The sequence below is a fragment of the Mercurialis annua genome, linkage group LG6 (genome assembly GCF_937616625.2).
Source record: "Mercurialis annua linkage group LG6, ddMerAnnu1.2, whole genome shotgun sequence".
NCBI lineage: Eukaryota > Viridiplantae > Streptophyta > Magnoliopsida > Malpighiales > Euphorbiaceae > Mercurialis > Mercurialis annua.
In genome coordinates this window covers 36414455-36433157 of record NC_065575.1, presented here as the reverse complement: position 1 = coordinate 36433157, position 18703 = coordinate 36414455, and the positions used below count along the sequence as shown (strand labels likewise).

The following is an 18703-nucleotide window of genomic DNA, read 5'->3' as shown; positions in this document are numbered from 1 at the left end:
TAACTCAAATATGTAAACTAATATAAACTAAAACAAGTAAATAGATTAAGGTTTAAACAATAATGATAAAGAACTCAAGGATTGATAATTCCAAATAAACTAATTAAAGAATGGATTAAAACTTACTTAGTGATTTTATTGTGAAACGAGCTAATGCACCGAATCCCGCTCTCTCAAGCCTCAAAGATTCAAATAAAATCACAATCTAATTAACTAATGAATTATTAACTTGCTCTCACAATATTAAAACTGAATTAAATAATTAAATTATAATTATGAAGCAAACTCAATGAGTACCTAAATTCCAACCCGCTCTCACGGTGTTTTCCTCTAAGTTTTTAATTACCTATGTCTATTTAATTAACAATCTCTCAATTAGTTAATTAAACACAAAATCATGAACTAAGTGATCAAAATAATTCTAGCATTAGTTGTAATAATTGAAACACAATTTACTCACTTAATAAATCCTAATCCAATTCGAAAACTACTCTAAGTGTTCATATCAATCCCTGAACAAGGGATTTAGTTACTCATGCTTAAACTTAAATTAAAAAAAGAAGTAGATGAAGAATTAAACATAATTAGAACAATAAATACCGGATTGTCAATCTCAGAAGAATCGTCTTGATTAAACTTGAAATCTTCACAATCGTTCTTTACAGAAACTAATTATAAACTACTTATAAACTGCTGGAAAAAGAAGCTAAAACGCTATTTTAACGAGAACTAAAATATAACTAATATAATCTAATGTCTAATCTAGTCTATTATAAGGTCTTTATATAGTGGAGGAAGCTCTGGAATCTTCTAAGTCGATTTACAAATCGAATTTGTAATAGGAGTTTCGGTTGAAGTCGGAAAAGGAGATTAAATCCAAGTCCAAGTCTGATTAGGCAAATTTCACCTATGTCTCGTTCGTACCCTAAGGTTCCCGTTTGAGACTTAGGCCAAATTTCCATGGTTCGTTTGTTCTCCCCCTTCTCATTCGTAACCTTGAGTTTCCGAGAGCAAAATCTCGTTTCCCCTTGCCAAGAACGTTCCCTTTAGTTTCCTCTTGAGTCTCGTTCGAGAATCCTTTTCTCGTTCGAGACTCATGCTTTTTCTTCATGGGTCTCGTTTGAGAATCACATGTCTCGTTTGAGACTCTTGATTTTCTTCACTTGAAATTCAATTTCTTCATCCGCAAGCTACGCTTTAACTCCAACACTTAATCCTTTGTCGATTTAGCTCTAAATACTCGATAATCACCTAATTTCCGCTGAAACACTAACAAACACTATCAAACACATAAAACGCCTAATAATGTATGTAATTACTACTAAACGTGATAAAAACCGAGTATAATCGACCCTAATTATAGGAGTAAAATACTCCTATGAAACCTCCTCACACTTAACCTTTGATTGTCCTCAAGCAAGAAGTAAATCTTACTCTACAAAATATATTAGAAATCCTTAGCACATATCTTAATAATGAATCAATAAAAGAAATCCCCCAACCTATGAATAATATGAACAATCAAAGCATCTAAACCCGACAACTAATAATGATGCAATCAAATAAAAACAATAATCTCATGACATAATTCAATATAACAACGGTTACTAACTCATTAGTCCAAGGTTAAATTAAATCATACTTCAAGCTTCTCTATCACTTGCGGGACATGGAAAATAATAAATTTCTCACTTTAGGCAAATCATAGCACAATTTAGTAAAAATCGAGCTAATGACATCAATATATCAACAAGTAGGGGTATATAACAAAGAAAATCTCTCAATTGAAACATGTATACTCACCATAAGCTTGCTCATAGTCCCGGACTCCGCTGCTTGATTCGGTAATCAACAAAAATCATATGGTCTTTTATTGGGGTTGTAATGTGGCTAAGGTAAAGGGTAGGTAAAAAGGATAAAACAAAGGGTTAATTCCATAAAAAGTCATGACCTTTACACAAATTTTCATTTTAGTCACGACTTCTAAAAATTGCCATATAAAACCATGACCTTTCATTTTTTTTCAAATGAACGGAAAATAAAACGGAAAAAAATATAGAACTCACCCCGGAATTAAACGGAAAAAAATATATCAAAAGAAAATATAATAAATAAAAATAAAGCATAAATAAACAAACTTCTCGGGATTGCCTCCCGAGTGCGCTTTGTTTTTAGTCAAAAGCTAGACCGTGGCCCGGAATTTATGGAGGAGTGGTGAACATGATTTGCTCCACCACTTGATCCGTCAAAGGTCCAAGATACGGTTTGCACCGTTGTCCGTTTACTTTGAAGAGTTCATTGCTCGCATTCTCCAATTCCAAGACTCCATGATTTGCCACACTTCGAATTTTGAAGGGTCCGCTCCAACGAGACTTCAATTTGCCGGGAAATAATTTGAGGCGCGAGTTGTAGAGCAAGACTAACGACCCTTCAGTGAAGGGTTTAGGAACGATATGTGCATCGTGCCATCGTTTTGTCCTTTCCTAGTAAAGCTTGGCGTTTTCATAAGCATTTAAGCAAAATTCGTCCAACTCATTGAGTTGAAGCATATGTTTCTCTCCCGCCGCTTTAAGGTCAAAATTGAGGTTTTTGATGGCCCAATATGCTCTATGTTCAAGTTCCACCGGAAGATGGCAAGCTTTCCCAAAAACAATGCGATATGGGGACATTCCGAGAGGCGTTTTAAAAGTCGTACAATATGCCCATAATGCATCATCTAATTTTAGCGACCAATCCTTTCTTGTGCTATTAACCGTCTTCTCCAAAAAAAAATTTAGCTCACGGTTAGAAACTTCAACTTGCCCGCTTGTTTGAGGATGGTATGGAGTAGCGACCCGATGATAGACTTTATACTTCCGCATCAAGGCATCGAATTGCCTATTGCAAAAGTGAGATCCACCGTCGCTTATTATTGCTCTAGGAGTCTCGTATCGATTCATCAAACGTTTGAGAAAATCCAACACAACTTTGGCATCGTTAGTAGGTAATGCTTCCGCTTCTACCCATTTTGAAACGTAATCTACGCACACCAATATGTATTGTTTTCCAAACGACATAGGAAACGGACCCATGAAGTCTATTCCCCAAACATCAAAAAGCTCAACCTCTTGAATGGTGGTAAGCGGCATCTCATCTCGCTTAGATATGTTCCCCACTCTTTGGCATCTATCCCAATGACTAACAAAGTCTTTTGCATCGCGAAATAGCGTAGGCCAAAAGAAACCGCACTCTATCACACGAGCAGCGGTCCTTGATGTACCAGAATGACCCGCGTAATACGATGAGTGGCATTGACTAAGTATAGGCATCATCTCTTGTAGTGGTACACATATCCTCAAAATCCCATCTCCACACACCTTGAAGAGGTACGGTTCCTCCCATAGAAACTGTTTAGTGTCGCTCAAGAACTTCTTCCTTTGGTGGTAAGTCAAGTCCGGTGGCATTATTTCGGAAGATAGATAGTTTGCAATATCCGCATACCATGGCGTTTCTATCTCCGAAAGTACCATCAACATCTCATCCGGAAACGTTTCATTAATCTCTACGCCACTTAAAATTGGTTCCGGAATCTCTAACCTTGACAAGTGGTCGGCGACGACGTTCTCCGTTCCTTTCTTGTCGCGAATCTCGATGTCAAACTCTTGCATGAGAAGCACCCATCGAATTAGTCTCGGTTTAGCATCTTGCTTTGCAAAAAGGTATCGAAGGGCCGCATGGTCCGTATAGATGATAACCTTAGAGCAAAGTAAGTACGACTGAAATTTATCTAATGCGAACACCACTACTAGCATGCATCTCTTTTTCGGTGATGATGTAATTGAGTTGAGCACCCGCCAATGTTCGGCTTGCGTAATATATCACATGAAGCTTTTTCTCCTTTCGTTGCCCCAATACGCACCCGAGTGCTATATCGCTTGCATCACACATAAGTTCGAAAGGAATAGTCCAATCGGGTCATGAAATAATTGGGTCCGAGATAAGCGCTTCCTTTAACCTAGAAAAAGCAACAAGCCAATCATTAGTAAATTCATAAGGAATATCTTTGATAAATCGTCGATAAAACCCAACGCGCCCAAGGAAAGCACGAACTCCCTTGACGGTAGTTGGTGGTGGTAATTTTTCGATGATCTCCGTTTTCGCTCTATCCACTTCAATGTCGTCTTTGGAGATTTTATGTCCCAAGACAATTTCTTCTTCTACCATGAAATGGCACTTCTCCCAATTCAAAACCAAATTGGTCTCCTCACACCGGGCCAACACTCGCTCGAGATTATTCAAGCACATCTCGAAGGAGTCCCCGAATACCGAAAAATCATCCATGAAGACCTCCATAATATCTTCAATCATGTCGGAAAAAATGGAGGTCATACATCGCTGAAATATTGCCGGTGCATTACAAAGACCGAATGGCATCCTCCGGTAAGCAAACGTTCCATAAGGACATGTGAAAGTTGTTTTCTCTTGGTCATCCGGAAAGATAAGAATTTGATTGTATCCGGAATATCCATCGAGAAAACAATAGTAAGCATGACCCGCTACCCGCTCCAACATTTGATCGATAAATGGCAACGGAAAATGGTCCTTCCTCATCTCCGTATTCAATACAAACACGCCATCCCGTTACCGTCCTTGTGGAAATTTGCTCACCCTTCTCGTTTTCAATTACCGTCATCCCCCCTTTCTTTGGAACACATTGCATGGGACTAACCCATGCACTATCGGATATGGGGTATATAATTTCGGCGTCGATAAGATTTACTATCTTTTTGTGCACGACCCCCTTCATATTTGGATTCAAGCGTCGTTGTCTTTGAGCCGAGGCTCGTGACTCACTTTTAAGATGGATTTTGTGCATTACCACCGATGGGCTAATTCCTCGAATGTCCGAAATTTGCCAACCAATCGCCAATATATGTTGCTTCACCACTTTAACAACTCTTGCTTCTTGTGTTTCCGACAAGTTGTTTGAGATGATGATGGGAAGTGTCATGTTGTCGCCTAGAAACGCATACCGTAAGTGAGATGGTAACGTTTTTAGCTCAACTTGTGGTGGAGTAATAGAAGAAGGCGGTGTGACACTTTCTCTTCTAAATAAATTCTCGGCTTTCGACTCATCTTCCTTGGAATATTCTTCTCCGGTGGTCTCATGTGTCTCATCGGAATGGAATGTGACTTTGGAAACCGGGAAAAGTTCTTCCACGATTCTATCAATCATATCCAATCTCATGCATTCTTCCTCTTCAAAAGTGTTTCGCATGATCATTTTCATATCAAACTCCACTTTGTCATCATCGATACGCAAAGTGAGTCGTCTGGCGTGCACATCTATCAATGCCCTCCCCGTGTTCATGAAGGGACGCCCAAGAATCATAGGGCATGTTTTATCCGCCGCATAGTCAAGTACGACAAAATCCACCAGAAAGATGAATTTGTCTACTTTTACTAGAACATCTTCCACCACTCCGTATGGCTTTTTGAGTGAATGGTCTGCCAATGAAGCATCATCGATGTTTGCTTCAAAGTTTGATCACCAGAAATATCCCTGAAAAGAAATAAAGGCATTAGATTGATACTTGCCCCTAAATTACATAGACAATTAATTGAATTTAAATCGCCTATTTTGCAAGGAATTGTAAAACTCCCTGGGTCCTTAAGCTTGGTGGGCAAGTCACTAAGGATAAGTGAGCTACAATTTTCCGTTATAGAAATTGTGCCTTTGTCGTCCCAGCTCCTTTTCTTCGTTATGATTTCTTTGAAAATTTTGCGTATTGAGGCATCTTACGCAAAGCATCCGCAAAGCTTATGTTGATTTGGAGTTTCTTGAAAATTTCCAGAAATTTATGGAATTTTTGGTTGTCCGGCGTCTTCTTTAATCGTCCCGGAAAGGGGACTTTTGGCACGAATTGAGGAGGAGGTGGCGGTGGCGGCTTGACATATGGAAGTTCGGTTTCTTCCTCCTCATTCGAGCCCGTTGTTAGATCAATCGCTTTCTCTTTACTTGCATGTTGATCATCAAGTTCTTTCCCGTTTCGAAGTTCAATAGCTTTTACTTGCTCCCTTGGATTTGACTCCGTTGTAGATGGTAGACCACGTTGAGCTCTATTTTGAAGCGAGATGGCAAGTTGAGAAATTTGAGTCTTGAGATGGTGATTGACGGAAGCTTGGTTCTTAAAACCGGATCGAACTTCCTCAATAAGCTTATCAAGTTTGCTCCCTTCATCCGCATTCCAAGTTTGTTGAAAACCGGGAGGATATTGTGGCCGATAGTTGTTGAAGTTGCCTTGGTTTAGAGGACGACGGTTTCCTCCTTGAAAATTTGCCCCTCCTATGTTTGGGTTGGCATTGGCTTGACCCAAATTGTCCCTCCATGCAAAGTCAGGATGATTCCTCCACCCTGGATTGTAGGTGTTGGAATATGGGTCATTGCCTTGCCTTTGCCCATTGACATAATTGACTTGCTCATTTGAGTTTTGATGTAGAACGGGGCAATCCATTCCCGAATGATCGTGCCCATCACAAGTCTCGCAACTCATTTAAACTACCGCAAGTTGAGCATTACTTTGATTAGCTTGTTGTTTGTACATCTCGAGCTGTGCTAGAAGTGTCGCATTTTTAGCTTTCATTGCTTCAAATTCTTGGGTTTGTTCGAGGGTCATTATACCCTTTTGAGGTGGTTGCCTCAACCGCTCGGTTGACCTAGAACAACTATTTGTAGCGAGTTCCTCTAGCAAATTGTTGGCCTCATCATAAGTTTTCTTCATAAGTGATTCTCCCAATGCCGCATCGATAGTTGCCCGTGTACGCTCATTGGTACCATTGTAGTAGATAGAGATAAGGTGTTCTCTACCTAGATGATGATGCGGACAATTTCTTTGAAGCTCTTTGAAGCGTTCCCAAGATTGGTATAGAGATTCACCATGTAATTGGAGAAAATCTATAATTTCCTTGGTCATCCTCGCCGTTTTGCCCATAGAGAAATATTTATTGAGAAAAGCTTGTGCCAATTGCTTCTATGTTGTGATTGAGGTACTTGGAAGTGATTGAATCCAATCCTCTGTCACACTATGGATTTTGAATGTGTTGCACACCTCCGTAAATTTTAAAAGATGAGCGTTTGGATCCTCGCTTTCCAACCCATAAAATTGGCAACGACTCTCAAGTAGTTGAATCGTTCCCGGCTTGATTTCAAAGTTGTTAGCAAAGATAGGAGGTGCAAAACATCCATAGTTGGAGTTGTCCATGTTGGGTAAGAAGAACTCTCCCAAGGTACGTCTTTGTGGATGAGGGACAACCCTTTCGTTTGTCCTATTAAGAGCTAGGCCATCATGTGGTGGTGTTGGAATAACCCCATCATGATTCAACGGAGGGTTACGGTCGTCCTCCATTGTTTTGGATTTCCGAGCTGTTTTTCGGATATTTCTTTCGAAGGACGTTAGGTTTAACTGAAACGGTTATAGCGGTTGTTTGGCTCGTCGTGTATTAGGCATACACTAACCAAAACCCCTGCGCAAACAAAAACAAGAAAACCAACGTAAAATCTAATAACAATAAACTCACAAAGTAATAAAAAGAAATAACTGAAAATAAAAACTAATTCAATTCAGAATAAGATACTCTTAATTAATTTAATCGCAATTGCTCCCCGGCAACGGCGCCAAAAACTTGTTGGCAAATAATCGCAAGTTGTCACGACCCAAATTATTGAGCCGAGACCGGCGCTAGGGAATGAGAGTGGTAGCTCCAAAACCCGTAGCAAGCCTAGAATCCTCTATAAATTTTTCGCATTTACAACATATTATTCGTAAAACGTTTTCAGAAGACTTCTTTAAATAAGATAATTATGATTATTAAAATATCATATTCGTTTTCTGAAAACCGAAGCGAAACGATTTTTAGAAACCAGGGTCTTACAAAGAGATATCTCATATCCAGCACCGCCTGTTTCTAATCACGATCACAACCAATTCCACTAAGGCAATTGGTTAAGTAAATCAAACGGATAAAAGGGCACAGCTTTATAAAACTATGTACATGCATTATATTATATCCGAGTTAACAACAAAACACTGTTTGATACAAAACATTATTCTTGGTCTGACATCTACTGACTACTGCAGCGCTACGAAGTAAAACATGCTTCTGTACATACTTCAAAATATTATAGACTTCCAGAAAAAGGATGGAAATCCAACCCTTCAAAATACTATTCACCTGAAAGGAAATTATGAAGGGTCAGTATATGAGAATATACTAAGTGAGTTCATATAAATACCGTATAAAATTAACGAAAACAAAAAATATCTTTGTATGCATCCAAATACCGAACCGAATGAAACCCTAAGTTCATTATGTTTCTTTATTAAATTTGTATTTCTTATTTATTCGATCAAAGCTTAGTTATTAGGCCCAAGTCCCGGGATAGTTCCACCGAGTTAACTGGGGAGATACAGGTCCCGAGATAGTTCCACCGAGTTAAACCTCGTATCTCAATTGATGTAGTCCCCAGATAGTTCAACCGAGTTCAACTCACATCAATTATCTTGAAGGATATTCTTCATGTCTTAATATCTTAATGAATATTATTCGTGTTTTATGTATATTCAGTTTATTATGACTGGTGTACACACAGTTCTATTGTTGCCCAATAGATAGCTCGTTTCATCGGATCTATATTAGGTTTAAAACATTTAAATGCAATAGTGAAATTTAAGTAAAGCATTTGATAAAACAAATGCAAGTATTAAAAATCGACAGTATAAATATAAACTCACAAAACACGCTATTCCAAAAACACCACGGTATTCAAACACCGTCAAGCTTCGCGAGCTCCCTGTCCTGTAGCTTCTTGTCTCGCCGGATCTATAACGATTTCAAATCAAGAGACTCACATTAGAATCCTATTCTAAGATCGATTCTAGACTCAAAACACGACAAGACACAAAGCATAAACCGTCGTGCTTCAAACGTAATCGTTTCTGATAAACGAATCATACTTCTTTCGTTTCTTAATACTTCTTGATTCAATTCTCCATATATAATATAGGTTTTCTTTACAAAACCAATTGATAATCATATTCTATCTCATTCCAAACTACTAGTCACATTTCACTCGTTTAACGTCCGAATTTCGCATTTTCGGAGTATGGAAGTCGATATCGGATTAGGGGATCGAAATCATCAATCAAGCTAGTCGGAAAAGCAAAAAAACGCTTAAAACAAATCAAAACGTAACTTCGATATGATCTCGCCGTAACCTTAACGTTTTAACCAAAAATACACCAAATAAACTCAAACAAACGTCGAAACGACATGCTTACCGTGATTCTCCACTGAAATACGATCGATTCGTGCTATAGAACGTCGAAAACGGACGAGAAACGGAGATCGTACGATGAAAACGGTGAGAACGGCGAAGGAAACGAAAGATAGGAAATGATGATCTGATATCTTCTGGATTCCTTCACTCCCTTATCTCATTTCTTATATATGATTGGCTAAATTGCACTTTGGTCCTTGAAACTTTTCAAAAGTTGCAATTTAGCCCAAAACTTATCCGCGTCCAAATTTTAAAAGGTCTGCGATTGACTCGAGATTTTAACCGTAAATACTACAAAATATTTCGCGGACTTTGGCGAAATAATTTCCCTCACATAATTTATATTTTATTTTATATTAATTTTTTAAGTTATTTCCTTAAATCCCGCTAATCCGCTTAATAAAATTTATTCTAAATTCCCGATATAATTAAATTAATTCCTTCTTAATTTAATTTATCGACATAACAACATGTGGAACGACTTGATTATCTTAAAATATTTTGGGGTATTACATTCTTCCCCCCCTTATAAAAATTCGTCCTCGAATTTTCTTAAACCCTTTTTATTTAGTTCAACCAATCGATACCTTTATAATTACAATAATATTGTCTATCATGTATTACATTCCTTTGTAATGACTTGAGGTCTTACTCTAGACTTGTCATTCTGATGAACCTTTTTTTGTAGCGGAGTTGCATCCAAATGTTGTTACCATCATTGCATTTCACACTTATCGCTTTTTCTTACATCTAACGTCATCGGTTAAGCTTGCTGGTAGTAGGTTCCCTTGTTTGCATACTTCAAATTACTTGCTAGAAGTAATTGTTTCACTTATGGCGTACAGCGGTCGCTCCTTTATTAGAAGTTACTTAATATCTTGTTCCTTATTCTGTTACTACCTTGATTTCAATTTTCTGGTAACATCGACTTGTGCGACTACCATATACTATCGTCTTTGCAATCCATCGTGTGCTTTGAAATTCCGTATGTCGTCATTTTTTGACGGCTTCCTACTTACTTTCATGTAGCAAGGTTCCTTGCTTGCATTACTTAAATTACTTATCCAAAGTAATTATCTCACATGTAGTTTTGCTAATCTTGATCTTATATCCATTATCTTATTGTTATTTATCTTCTTACGATGCATACTTTCACTCTAGTTGATCGTACAATGAAAAGATACTACGTCCCTGTTGTTTATCATTATTTTACTTCGTTGACTTGCTAACATTGCGGTCTTGTATCATGAGTCAAATCTCACTCAAGTTACTCCATGGTATATGTACCAAAACTCGTTCAAATTGTCCGAATCCATGTCCACGTCTTTATCAAAGTGACCTTACTTTAGGTTAGGGAAATCTCTTCTTGGCGTTTGCCTTTGTTGTGCCACCTGTACACGTTCTCTTAAACTTGTACAATTTGACTTAATAGTTCCTTTTCATGTTTTATGGTTTCCTGGTACTGAATCTCATGAAGTTGAGTGCACCCTTGGATTTACTTGATATGTTTCACATTTGTCTTCCTGGGTGTATCTCGCCTCCCGATCCTTTGACTCCTTTCATTTCTCCGATTGGTATTGCTTATCCTTCACTTAGGTTGTATTTCAAAATTCCAAATTTATAGGTTAGTTTTGTAGCCTATGCTTGTTGATAGCTAGAAGTATTCTTCATGCTGTTTCGATCCATTTCTCGATGCGTCGTTGTCCCTTTAACATCCTTTCAATAGCTTCTTAACTTAGTCACTTATGGTTTTCATTAGACATTTCTTATCTAATGACACTTTACTTTAATCCGATCTTAATCTTCATGTTGTTATATTCTTATGTCTTTACCGACCTTGTAGATTCTCGCACAATTCTTAATTTAATTCTTCTTAAAGTTCTTTGGTTCTAAGAAGAGAATTAGATCTTACTAATTCAATCCAATTATCCATCTATCTATCATGATTAATAGATGCCTTGCCCCTTTTCCATTACACGTTCTTTATCAAAATTCCTTCCATGCTAGTTCGTACATCCGTAGATAACTTATACTTGAAATTATAGAAGTAACGTTGTAGAATTTTATAATCATCCTTCGTTTCCTTCTTGTACTCGAACTCCTTATGAATACTTTTACTTACAATTATGAATCTATATTATTTGCCATTTTCCTCTTGCTTCCTCTATTTCGTTCAGTAACAATTTTTCTCTATCGACGTATTTGAGCTGTTGCATTGTTCAGTTACAGATTTGGTTGCAATCATAGGCTGATTTGCGTTGGATGGTTTATTATAATAACCTGATTTGTGTTGGATGAGTATTTGATAATTTTTATGTTGTATCTTATGTATTTACCAGACACCTCAAGACTGTGAGGCATTCCGCTGGTACGACGATCAGATATCGCCAGAGCAAATTCTGAAGTTTCATATCGTGTTGGATAAAATCGATGGACTGAAGGCTGAGCTTGTCGATCACGACAATCGAATTGCTGAAATGACAAACACAATTAGGAAGTTTGAAGCTGCACGGGCAAAAGTAGTCGCTGCTTTTACAAATTTATTAGATGAAAATGACAGGCTACGGAAAGAAAATGAGGAACTACGCACTAAACCAGATGGGTCACAATCTTGTTCTAGGTTTTGCAAGAAAGCTCTGATGATGTTATTGTGTATGTATGTCATATTTGTTTATGTTATGGCATCAACAAGGAGTTCAAATCAAATGCTTCTACTTCCTTAGTATGAAAACTCTAGGCTGTATTGTGTGTTGTAGGTTTTAAAGTGAGAAAGTTAAGCGCACGCAGAAGTAACGGTGATGGCAGCCGGTGTTGATTTGTAGCAATGTATTGTGTTGTTTTTGTTATGCAGTCAGTTATTTTCAGTCTAGTTATTGTATCAAGTAGGTGTAGGCGTTTTCAATGTAACTGACTGATGTTTATGTATTGTATTAGGATTTATGTATTTATTGTTGTTTATGTATTTAAGCTATGCCTCCGTACTTGGAATTTTTTAATGTTATTGACAATTAACAACGTAATGTTATCATGCCGTTTTAGCCATTTGTATTTAGTATCGTTTCACAAATTTTACGAACACAACGCTGCATTTGTGATTAATGTGAAGGTATGGGAAATACTACAAATAACTGTTCATTAACTAACCCCCACCAACATCTTTATTGGTCTGAAAACTGCATTTAAACCTGCTTAAAATCCTCCACAACTGATAGGAGTAGAAATACTCCTATATTCTATGTGTTTTATATGTCATATATGTGCATTTGACGTTGGTTTTGAGCTTCTTTGTACTCATTTTTCTGTTTGAGAATTTCAGGCATAATGTGGGAGTTTTGCATGATATTCAAGCCATTTGGAGGCCATTGGGATCATAATTGAAGCTTTGAGGAAAGTTGTGCGAAGATCCGATGAAAATAGACTCCGAGAGCACAATTTCCTGCTTGTGAATTTGACCCCGCTGCACTGATTGAATATTTTTGAATACTTAAAGACTTCTGATGAATTTTTGTTCTTCATAAGAAATAAAGTATACATTCTAAGCTTTCCGTAGAATCAAAAACCAACTCATTCCGAGGTCTGTGCGTCGAGTTACGAAATTTTGAAGTTGACAGTTATGCAACAGAAAATGGTGTGCGAACGCACAAGTCAAAGTGTGCGAACGCACACCACCGAAAAGCCATAAAACGTCGTCTAAACCTTACCAAATCACCTGAATTCATTTGAACTTGAGGGCAACTTTGGAATTACACATGGGTACGAGCCAAAATCCTTCTCTGAGCTGAAAGACATATAAATACCGCACAAAACAACAAATCAAGGGTTCGCTTAGTTTGCCACATTAGACATTAGTTACTCCCTCCGTCCCATAAAGATAGGCTGTTTGGACAAACACGGGAATTAAAAAAAAAGTAGTTAGATTAGTTAAAATTAGTTTATTTGCGTACTTTTCCATTTTTAGCCCTTAATATTTTTTTAAATAAATAAATAATGTATTGATGACTAATTTTTGTATTGGTGTATTTTGCATTGATATTAAAAAAATGACATTTATTTCATATTGGAACATGAAGCAATTAATTAAGTTGAAGATAACAATGTACATTTATTATGGGTAAGTAAGACTTTTAGGTTTAAAATTATTAAATAAAAATATAAGGTGGCCTATAATTTGGGACGCCCAAAATAGAAAGATGGCCTATCTTTGTGGGACGGAGGGAGTATTACATTAGTTTAGCTTAGGTTTTTTTATATTCGTTCATCGTTTTAGCTTGTATTCTGGATTTTCTACATTATTGTTTTGGGATTATTATCGATCAAGGTACAACAACTATTAAGAGATTAATTTTATTGTTTCTTATTCAGCCATGAATTCTTACTACTTTATTGTTGAATTAGCTTTGAATATGTGTAGCTAAACCTTTCATTGGGGATTATTAATGGGATTTATGTCTGTTTAAACGAATTGGATTTGTGGGTTGTTGTTATTACTATGTTTTAATTATTGTTTTTAACGCTTGGATTTATTTGGCCAATTTATTCATTATCTTGTGTTTTGGTTTTAGCTCGAGATAGTAAAACTGGAATAGATCAACATAATTAAGAACGTAGGAATTAATTGCGCGAGAGTGAATTGACGAGTACGTGTTCTTAGAGTTTACTTCATAAACATTAATTGATTAGTAATTTAGGTTAATTATTGTGCGAGAGTGAGTAATTAGCCTGTTACTAGTTTGTTTTCTGTTTTTACCTACAATTGCTCGAGAGAGAATTTTAGATGCTTACGATTAGCCTGAACCTTAATAGAACAACCAAATCCATATTCCAATCTGATTAAACAGCATAATGAAAGTTAATAATCCCTGTTCTTCCCATCATTGTTAAAACCTTATTTTCAATATTACTTTAGTTAATTTTATCCATAATTGTTATTTCAGTTTATTTAGTTTAATAACAACATTCAAATATCTTTTTGGCTATTCAAATTAAGTTTCCTAACTGGTTGTATTTAGTAGCTTTATCTATGGGTACGATATCCGGACTTCGCAGTCTGTATTACAAGTTGGCGTACGTACGCTTGCGTATTTTTACTCACACAAATAACTGTTCATTAACTAACCCCCACCAACATCTTTATTGGTAAGAAAACTGCATTTAGACCTGTTTAAAATCCTCCACAACACAAACAAAGTAGCCTACATTAAATGGCAAACAAGAACATTTCACAGAACAAAGACAAAAATAATAAAATGGTAAAATTAAGCATAAGCAATATAACACAAAGCCATAGGCTTTAAGTTTACCTATGCTACTACGACGATGTACACTAACATCGGTATCAAAAATTTAGATTAATCGATGGCCAAAAAAGGAAGGTTTTTACTTCTCCTGTGCTATTTATACCCAAAATGTAAGGTGTTTACTTCACCTATGCCATCTATACCAAAAATGCATGGTTTTTACTTCACTTATGCCATCTATACCAAAAATGCATGGGTTTTACTTTACCTATGCCATCTATACAAAAAATGCATGGTTTTTACTTCACCATGCCATCTATACCAAAAAATGCAAATTTTTTTACAAAAATATGAGCTCCTACTTGCTCCTACGCTTTCTTCTTTCCTTTCTTAATAGGAAGTTTGCCAATTTTAGGAGTAGCAACTTGCGACGCGGTTGACTTGTACATAACAAAGGTTGGTCGTCGTGGATCATATGTGGTTGTTGATCCTTCTTGAGATGAAATGTAACTGGAGTTTGGTGGTCGTGGATCTCTGACTGTAGCCGCTGCCGCCGCTGCTCCGCTAACATGCCTCTCTCCCTCGTGCGTAGTAGGCTGCAAAAACAGTAACCAAAAACATGAATCTAGCAACATGGTTCAGTTCAAAAATTTGATAACTAGTGTCTGCTGACTTAACCATCAAAACAATTCAAACAAATAGATTCAACACGAAGACATTAAGGTACTCAATGGCTGATTTGCTATGCAAAGGTACAAATTTCCAGTCCGCCACAGCTCGAATATCTCATACAAATAATGTAATGAATACAAAGTCATCTAGAATTTCTTAATAACTTTCAGTAGCATCAGTGAATCCTTACAAATATGAATTCAATTAGTCTTTGAATTACACTCTAGCTCTCTACCTCTCTACCAAACTAGTCAGTCTTTGAGTTACAAACACAAATTCAATTCAAATAAGATGCTTTCATTTCATAGCCACCCACCAAAATAAAACTAACAATAATTTAACAACGGAATAAGTGTCAACAAATCAATAAACATAAAAAACATGTCAATATGGTAACATTCACATGATGTTACCTGATTTTGCAACAATGTATACGCTTATGGGCATATAACTTCCCGGCTGCCCCACCTTCCCAATACTTGCCGTTACGATTAGATATACCCCCGGAGCTTCTAACATCTTATCTAATCCCAAGCCAGATATTATGTCACAAACAGAAGATCTCAAATTTTTCTTCTTTTCCCTTGCACTAATATACTCCTCGTCAAAATCTGTTCCACTGTCACTAACACTATCATCATCACTGTTAGACTCGCAAATGAAAGTGACATCATCTGAACTATGATCACCCATGCCCATACAATCATCTATGTGATCCCCTTGATTTCCAATCTTTATTTCAGGCGTACCCTTATCACCTTCCTTATCAGCTTCATTCCTCTCCACCGCATCCACAAAAGTCTTATCTAAATCAAAGTGGTTAAAATATTCAGCTTCAGGACGCTTGAACTCAATGAACATTTTGACGAATCTGAAGTTGTGTCCCTCATTGAACATGTTCATAATGCCTCTGTCATCCTTCACCATTGTTACCGTGTGCTAGTCCCCTATCAGCTTGTGATACCCGATTCGAGCAACCTCTGGGTATCCCATGTCTCTAAGCCTTTTGACAGTATCCTCAAATGTGAGGTTTTCATCTCTATACTAATAATATTTCAAAATCATCCCTTCATCGTTCAATATTATAGGGTCTGTCTCACTAAACTTCACGCCCACATGCACCTGACACGATCGCCTGCCAAAAAAAGAATTGACACTTATGTTACACACTAATTACTGTCCCATATCTGTCTCATGGTTAAACATTGTAAATGACTGAAAATGACACACAAAATGAGTGAACAAACAATGTCGAGGCTAAGATAAGCATGAATTACAATTGTGAACAAAAATGAGTGAACAAACAGCCCAAATAAGCATGAAATAACATTGTTTAAAGCTGAACAAATCCAATAAAATTCGATTCATTCAACACCTATTTCCAGTAATAACCTAACATTCAAAGATTAATCAATCCCCAAAAAAATTTGTTACCAACTTTAAATCTGAAAAAACAGAGCGAATGGAGTCTTACCTGTAATTTTTCGAAATCTTCGGAGGTGCTAACCATGAGCTTGATATTTTTCGTTTTCCTTTATCCATTCTACACTGCCTTCATCACGCAGAACGCGCCATCTTCAATGATTGAGCGATTGATTGCAAACCCAGGTAAGACTCAGCGATTGAGCGATTGATTGATTGAGCGACTGAAGAAGGTTAAGGGTACAACGATTGAGCGATTGATTGCAAACCCAAAGAGATGAAACAAAACGATTAGGGTTTATATTTTTCTATCTTTTAATTCTTTTAGGTGTAAGGAGGCTGTGTAATTTTACTTATGGTTTTTTTTCTTCTGAATTCTGATAAAAAGAACAAAACGATTCGTTTTGTTTAACCATGAGACCCAGCCATGGTTAGTCCAACTCAGCGCTGAGTCAGCATGGGAAAGATGGTAATTGCAAGGATTTAGGTGACATGTCGTCCACGGTGGTAGAAAACCCGTACAGATTTTATTTAGGGTACAATTAAAGTTGAAAGGTCGAAATTGGGGTAAAATTGGGGATTTTGAAAGGTAAGGGTGCAAAAGAAGGGGGATTGAAAGGTGGGGGGTTTTCAGGGGATTAGCCTAAAAAATAACACTCAAAAACACAGGAAAAAAAAACAGTGAAGAAACTAAAAAATCACTAATAAAATACTTAATATACACCTAAAGAACACTGAAAAGCCACTCATACATAAAAAAAATCAGCAAAAATAAAAGTCTACTAGTCAGCAGTGCACATACCACCACGTTGTTGACCACCGTTGACCTGCATCGTCCACCACCGGACAAAATATTATCTGGCGAGACTCATATGTTGTTTTTCTAGTGTTTCGGGTGTTTTTTTAATATTTTTATGACTAAAGATTAAAATAAAGTTAAAAATATACAATTTTTAAAGTATAAATGTAATTAGAGAAAACAATTTCATGGCTAAACTTTTCATGTAAATGGATTTGAGAGATCATATAAATTATTTATTGTTTTGTAATATTATCTTAATCAATTATTTTCTTAGCATGCTTTTATTGGATTGCATGTCATGTATTATTTATGTTGAATAGCGACTTCATTTTATAATTTTTCCTTAACGATACTGATGGCAACCTTTTTTTTTGAGAGGAAAAAAAATACTTTATTTATTAAGTGATAACAAAGTTTATTGACCAGGAAAGAAATTTCATCGTCAAACATACAATCTTTTCCGATAAAAAACCCTATTTAGCAAGGACATGAGCAATATGGTTGCTACTTCTACGAACATGTTGATAAGTAACGTCATTATCCTACGCTATAACAAGGCAGTCTTCGACAATCAGTTGGATATAATCAATGGATTTACTTGGCTGCTGAAGACGTCTATTAACAGCAAGGCATCCGACTCAACTATCTGTTCCTTAGCCCGTGAAGTAGTAGCCATCTGTAACCCCAAACGAATCGCCAAAGTCTCAGCTAATTCTACGTCAACAACCCCATGCAAAATAGCCACTCCACACTTTACCACTGCACCTGAATTATCCTTACAGACTGCGCTAATAGCCGCCAGATTGTTTTGATCTGCCATCACTGCATCGGTGTTGATTTTGATTAAGTTGGGCGGAGGAGCTTGCTGATACTGAGGGCAACCTTAACTAACCTTTTATGCGTATTAAAAATTCACAAAATTTGTTTCCCGATAGGATGTTTAAACGTCATTACTGAAAAACAATTCACTAAATTATGGATCTTTTTATCATTAAAATGAGAATTTAAAAACTCTTACCTAATTTTAATTGGATTAAAAGTCCAAAAACTAACTTATCATTGTACAACCAGTGAGTTTCAGTTCAATTGGTATGTATGCTAGACATAATTTTATGAAATTTGAAAGATTAAATTTTTCTACAAATGCTAAAATTCCTCGTCTCAATGATACAAAAAAAGTTTATCACTATACAAAAGTTAATATATAAAACTGCAAAATTTATCTTCTAATCCAAAAAGAATTCAGACTACATC

At 36.6% G+C, this 18703-nt stretch overlaps 2 protein-coding genes and 1 non-coding gene across 3 annotated transcripts; 1 reads left to right on the top strand and 2 right to left on the bottom strand.

The window, feature by feature from the left end:
- Nucleotides 1-3919: 3919 nt before the first annotated feature.
- LOC126687812 (uncharacterized) lies at nucleotides 3920-5257 on the bottom strand. The gene is made up of 4 exons (XM_050382367.1): nucleotides 4540-5257; nucleotides 4261-4337; nucleotides 4090-4212; nucleotides 3920-3994 (listed from the first exon to the last, which is right to left on the bottom strand). The coding sequence occupies exons 1-4, from the start codon at nucleotides 5255-5257 to the stop codon at nucleotides 3920-3922; spliced, it is 993 nt and encodes a 330-aa protein (XP_050238324.1).
- Nucleotides 5258-5442: 185 nt separating this feature from the next.
- LOC126687811 (uncharacterized) lies at nucleotides 5443-6953 on the bottom strand. Its single transcript, XM_050382366.1, has 4 exons — nucleotides 6560-6953; nucleotides 6186-6454; nucleotides 5783-6137; nucleotides 5443-5579 (listed from the first exon to the last, which is right to left on the bottom strand). Exons 1-4 carry the CDS (start codon nucleotides 6951-6953, stop codon nucleotides 5443-5445), a joined length of 1155 nt encoding a protein of 384 aa, XP_050238323.1.
- LOC126654208 (small nucleolar RNA R71) lies at nucleotides 6850-6956 on the top strand. The gene has a single exon (XR_007632464.1). It is a non-coding gene; the product is annotated as a small nucleolar RNA R71 (small nucleolar RNA).
- Nucleotides 6957-18703: the final 11747 nt, after the last annotated feature.

Excerpts from the sequence above, each read along its gene's own strand:
- LOC126687812 (XM_050382367.1), bottom strand. The coding sequence starts at position 5,257 with ATGCGAAACACTTTTGAAGAGGAAGAATGCATGAGATTGGATATGATT. Across the intron at positions 4,338-4,539 it reads TCGATCAAATGTTGGAGCGG|ATATTATGGAGGTCTTCATG; the intron begins GTAGCGGGTCAT and ends ACATGATTGAAG. Across the intron at positions 3,995-4,089 it reads CACCAACTACCGTCAAGGGA|GTTAAAGGAAGCGCTTATCT; the intron begins GTTCGTGCTTTC and ends TGCTTTTTCTAG.
- LOC126687811 (XM_050382366.1), bottom strand. The coding sequence starts at position 6,953 with ATGACCAAGGAAATTATAGATTTTCTCCAATTACATGGTGAATCTCTA. Across the intron at positions 6,138-6,185 it reads TTGATAAGCTTATTGAGGAA|ACTCAAATTTCTCAACTTGC; the intron begins GTTCGATCCGGT and ends CACCATCTCAAG. Across the intron at positions 5,580-5,782 it reads AAGCTTTGCGGATGCTTTGC|GGGCAAGTATCAATCTAATG; the intron begins GTAAGATGCCTC and ends TATGTAATTTAG.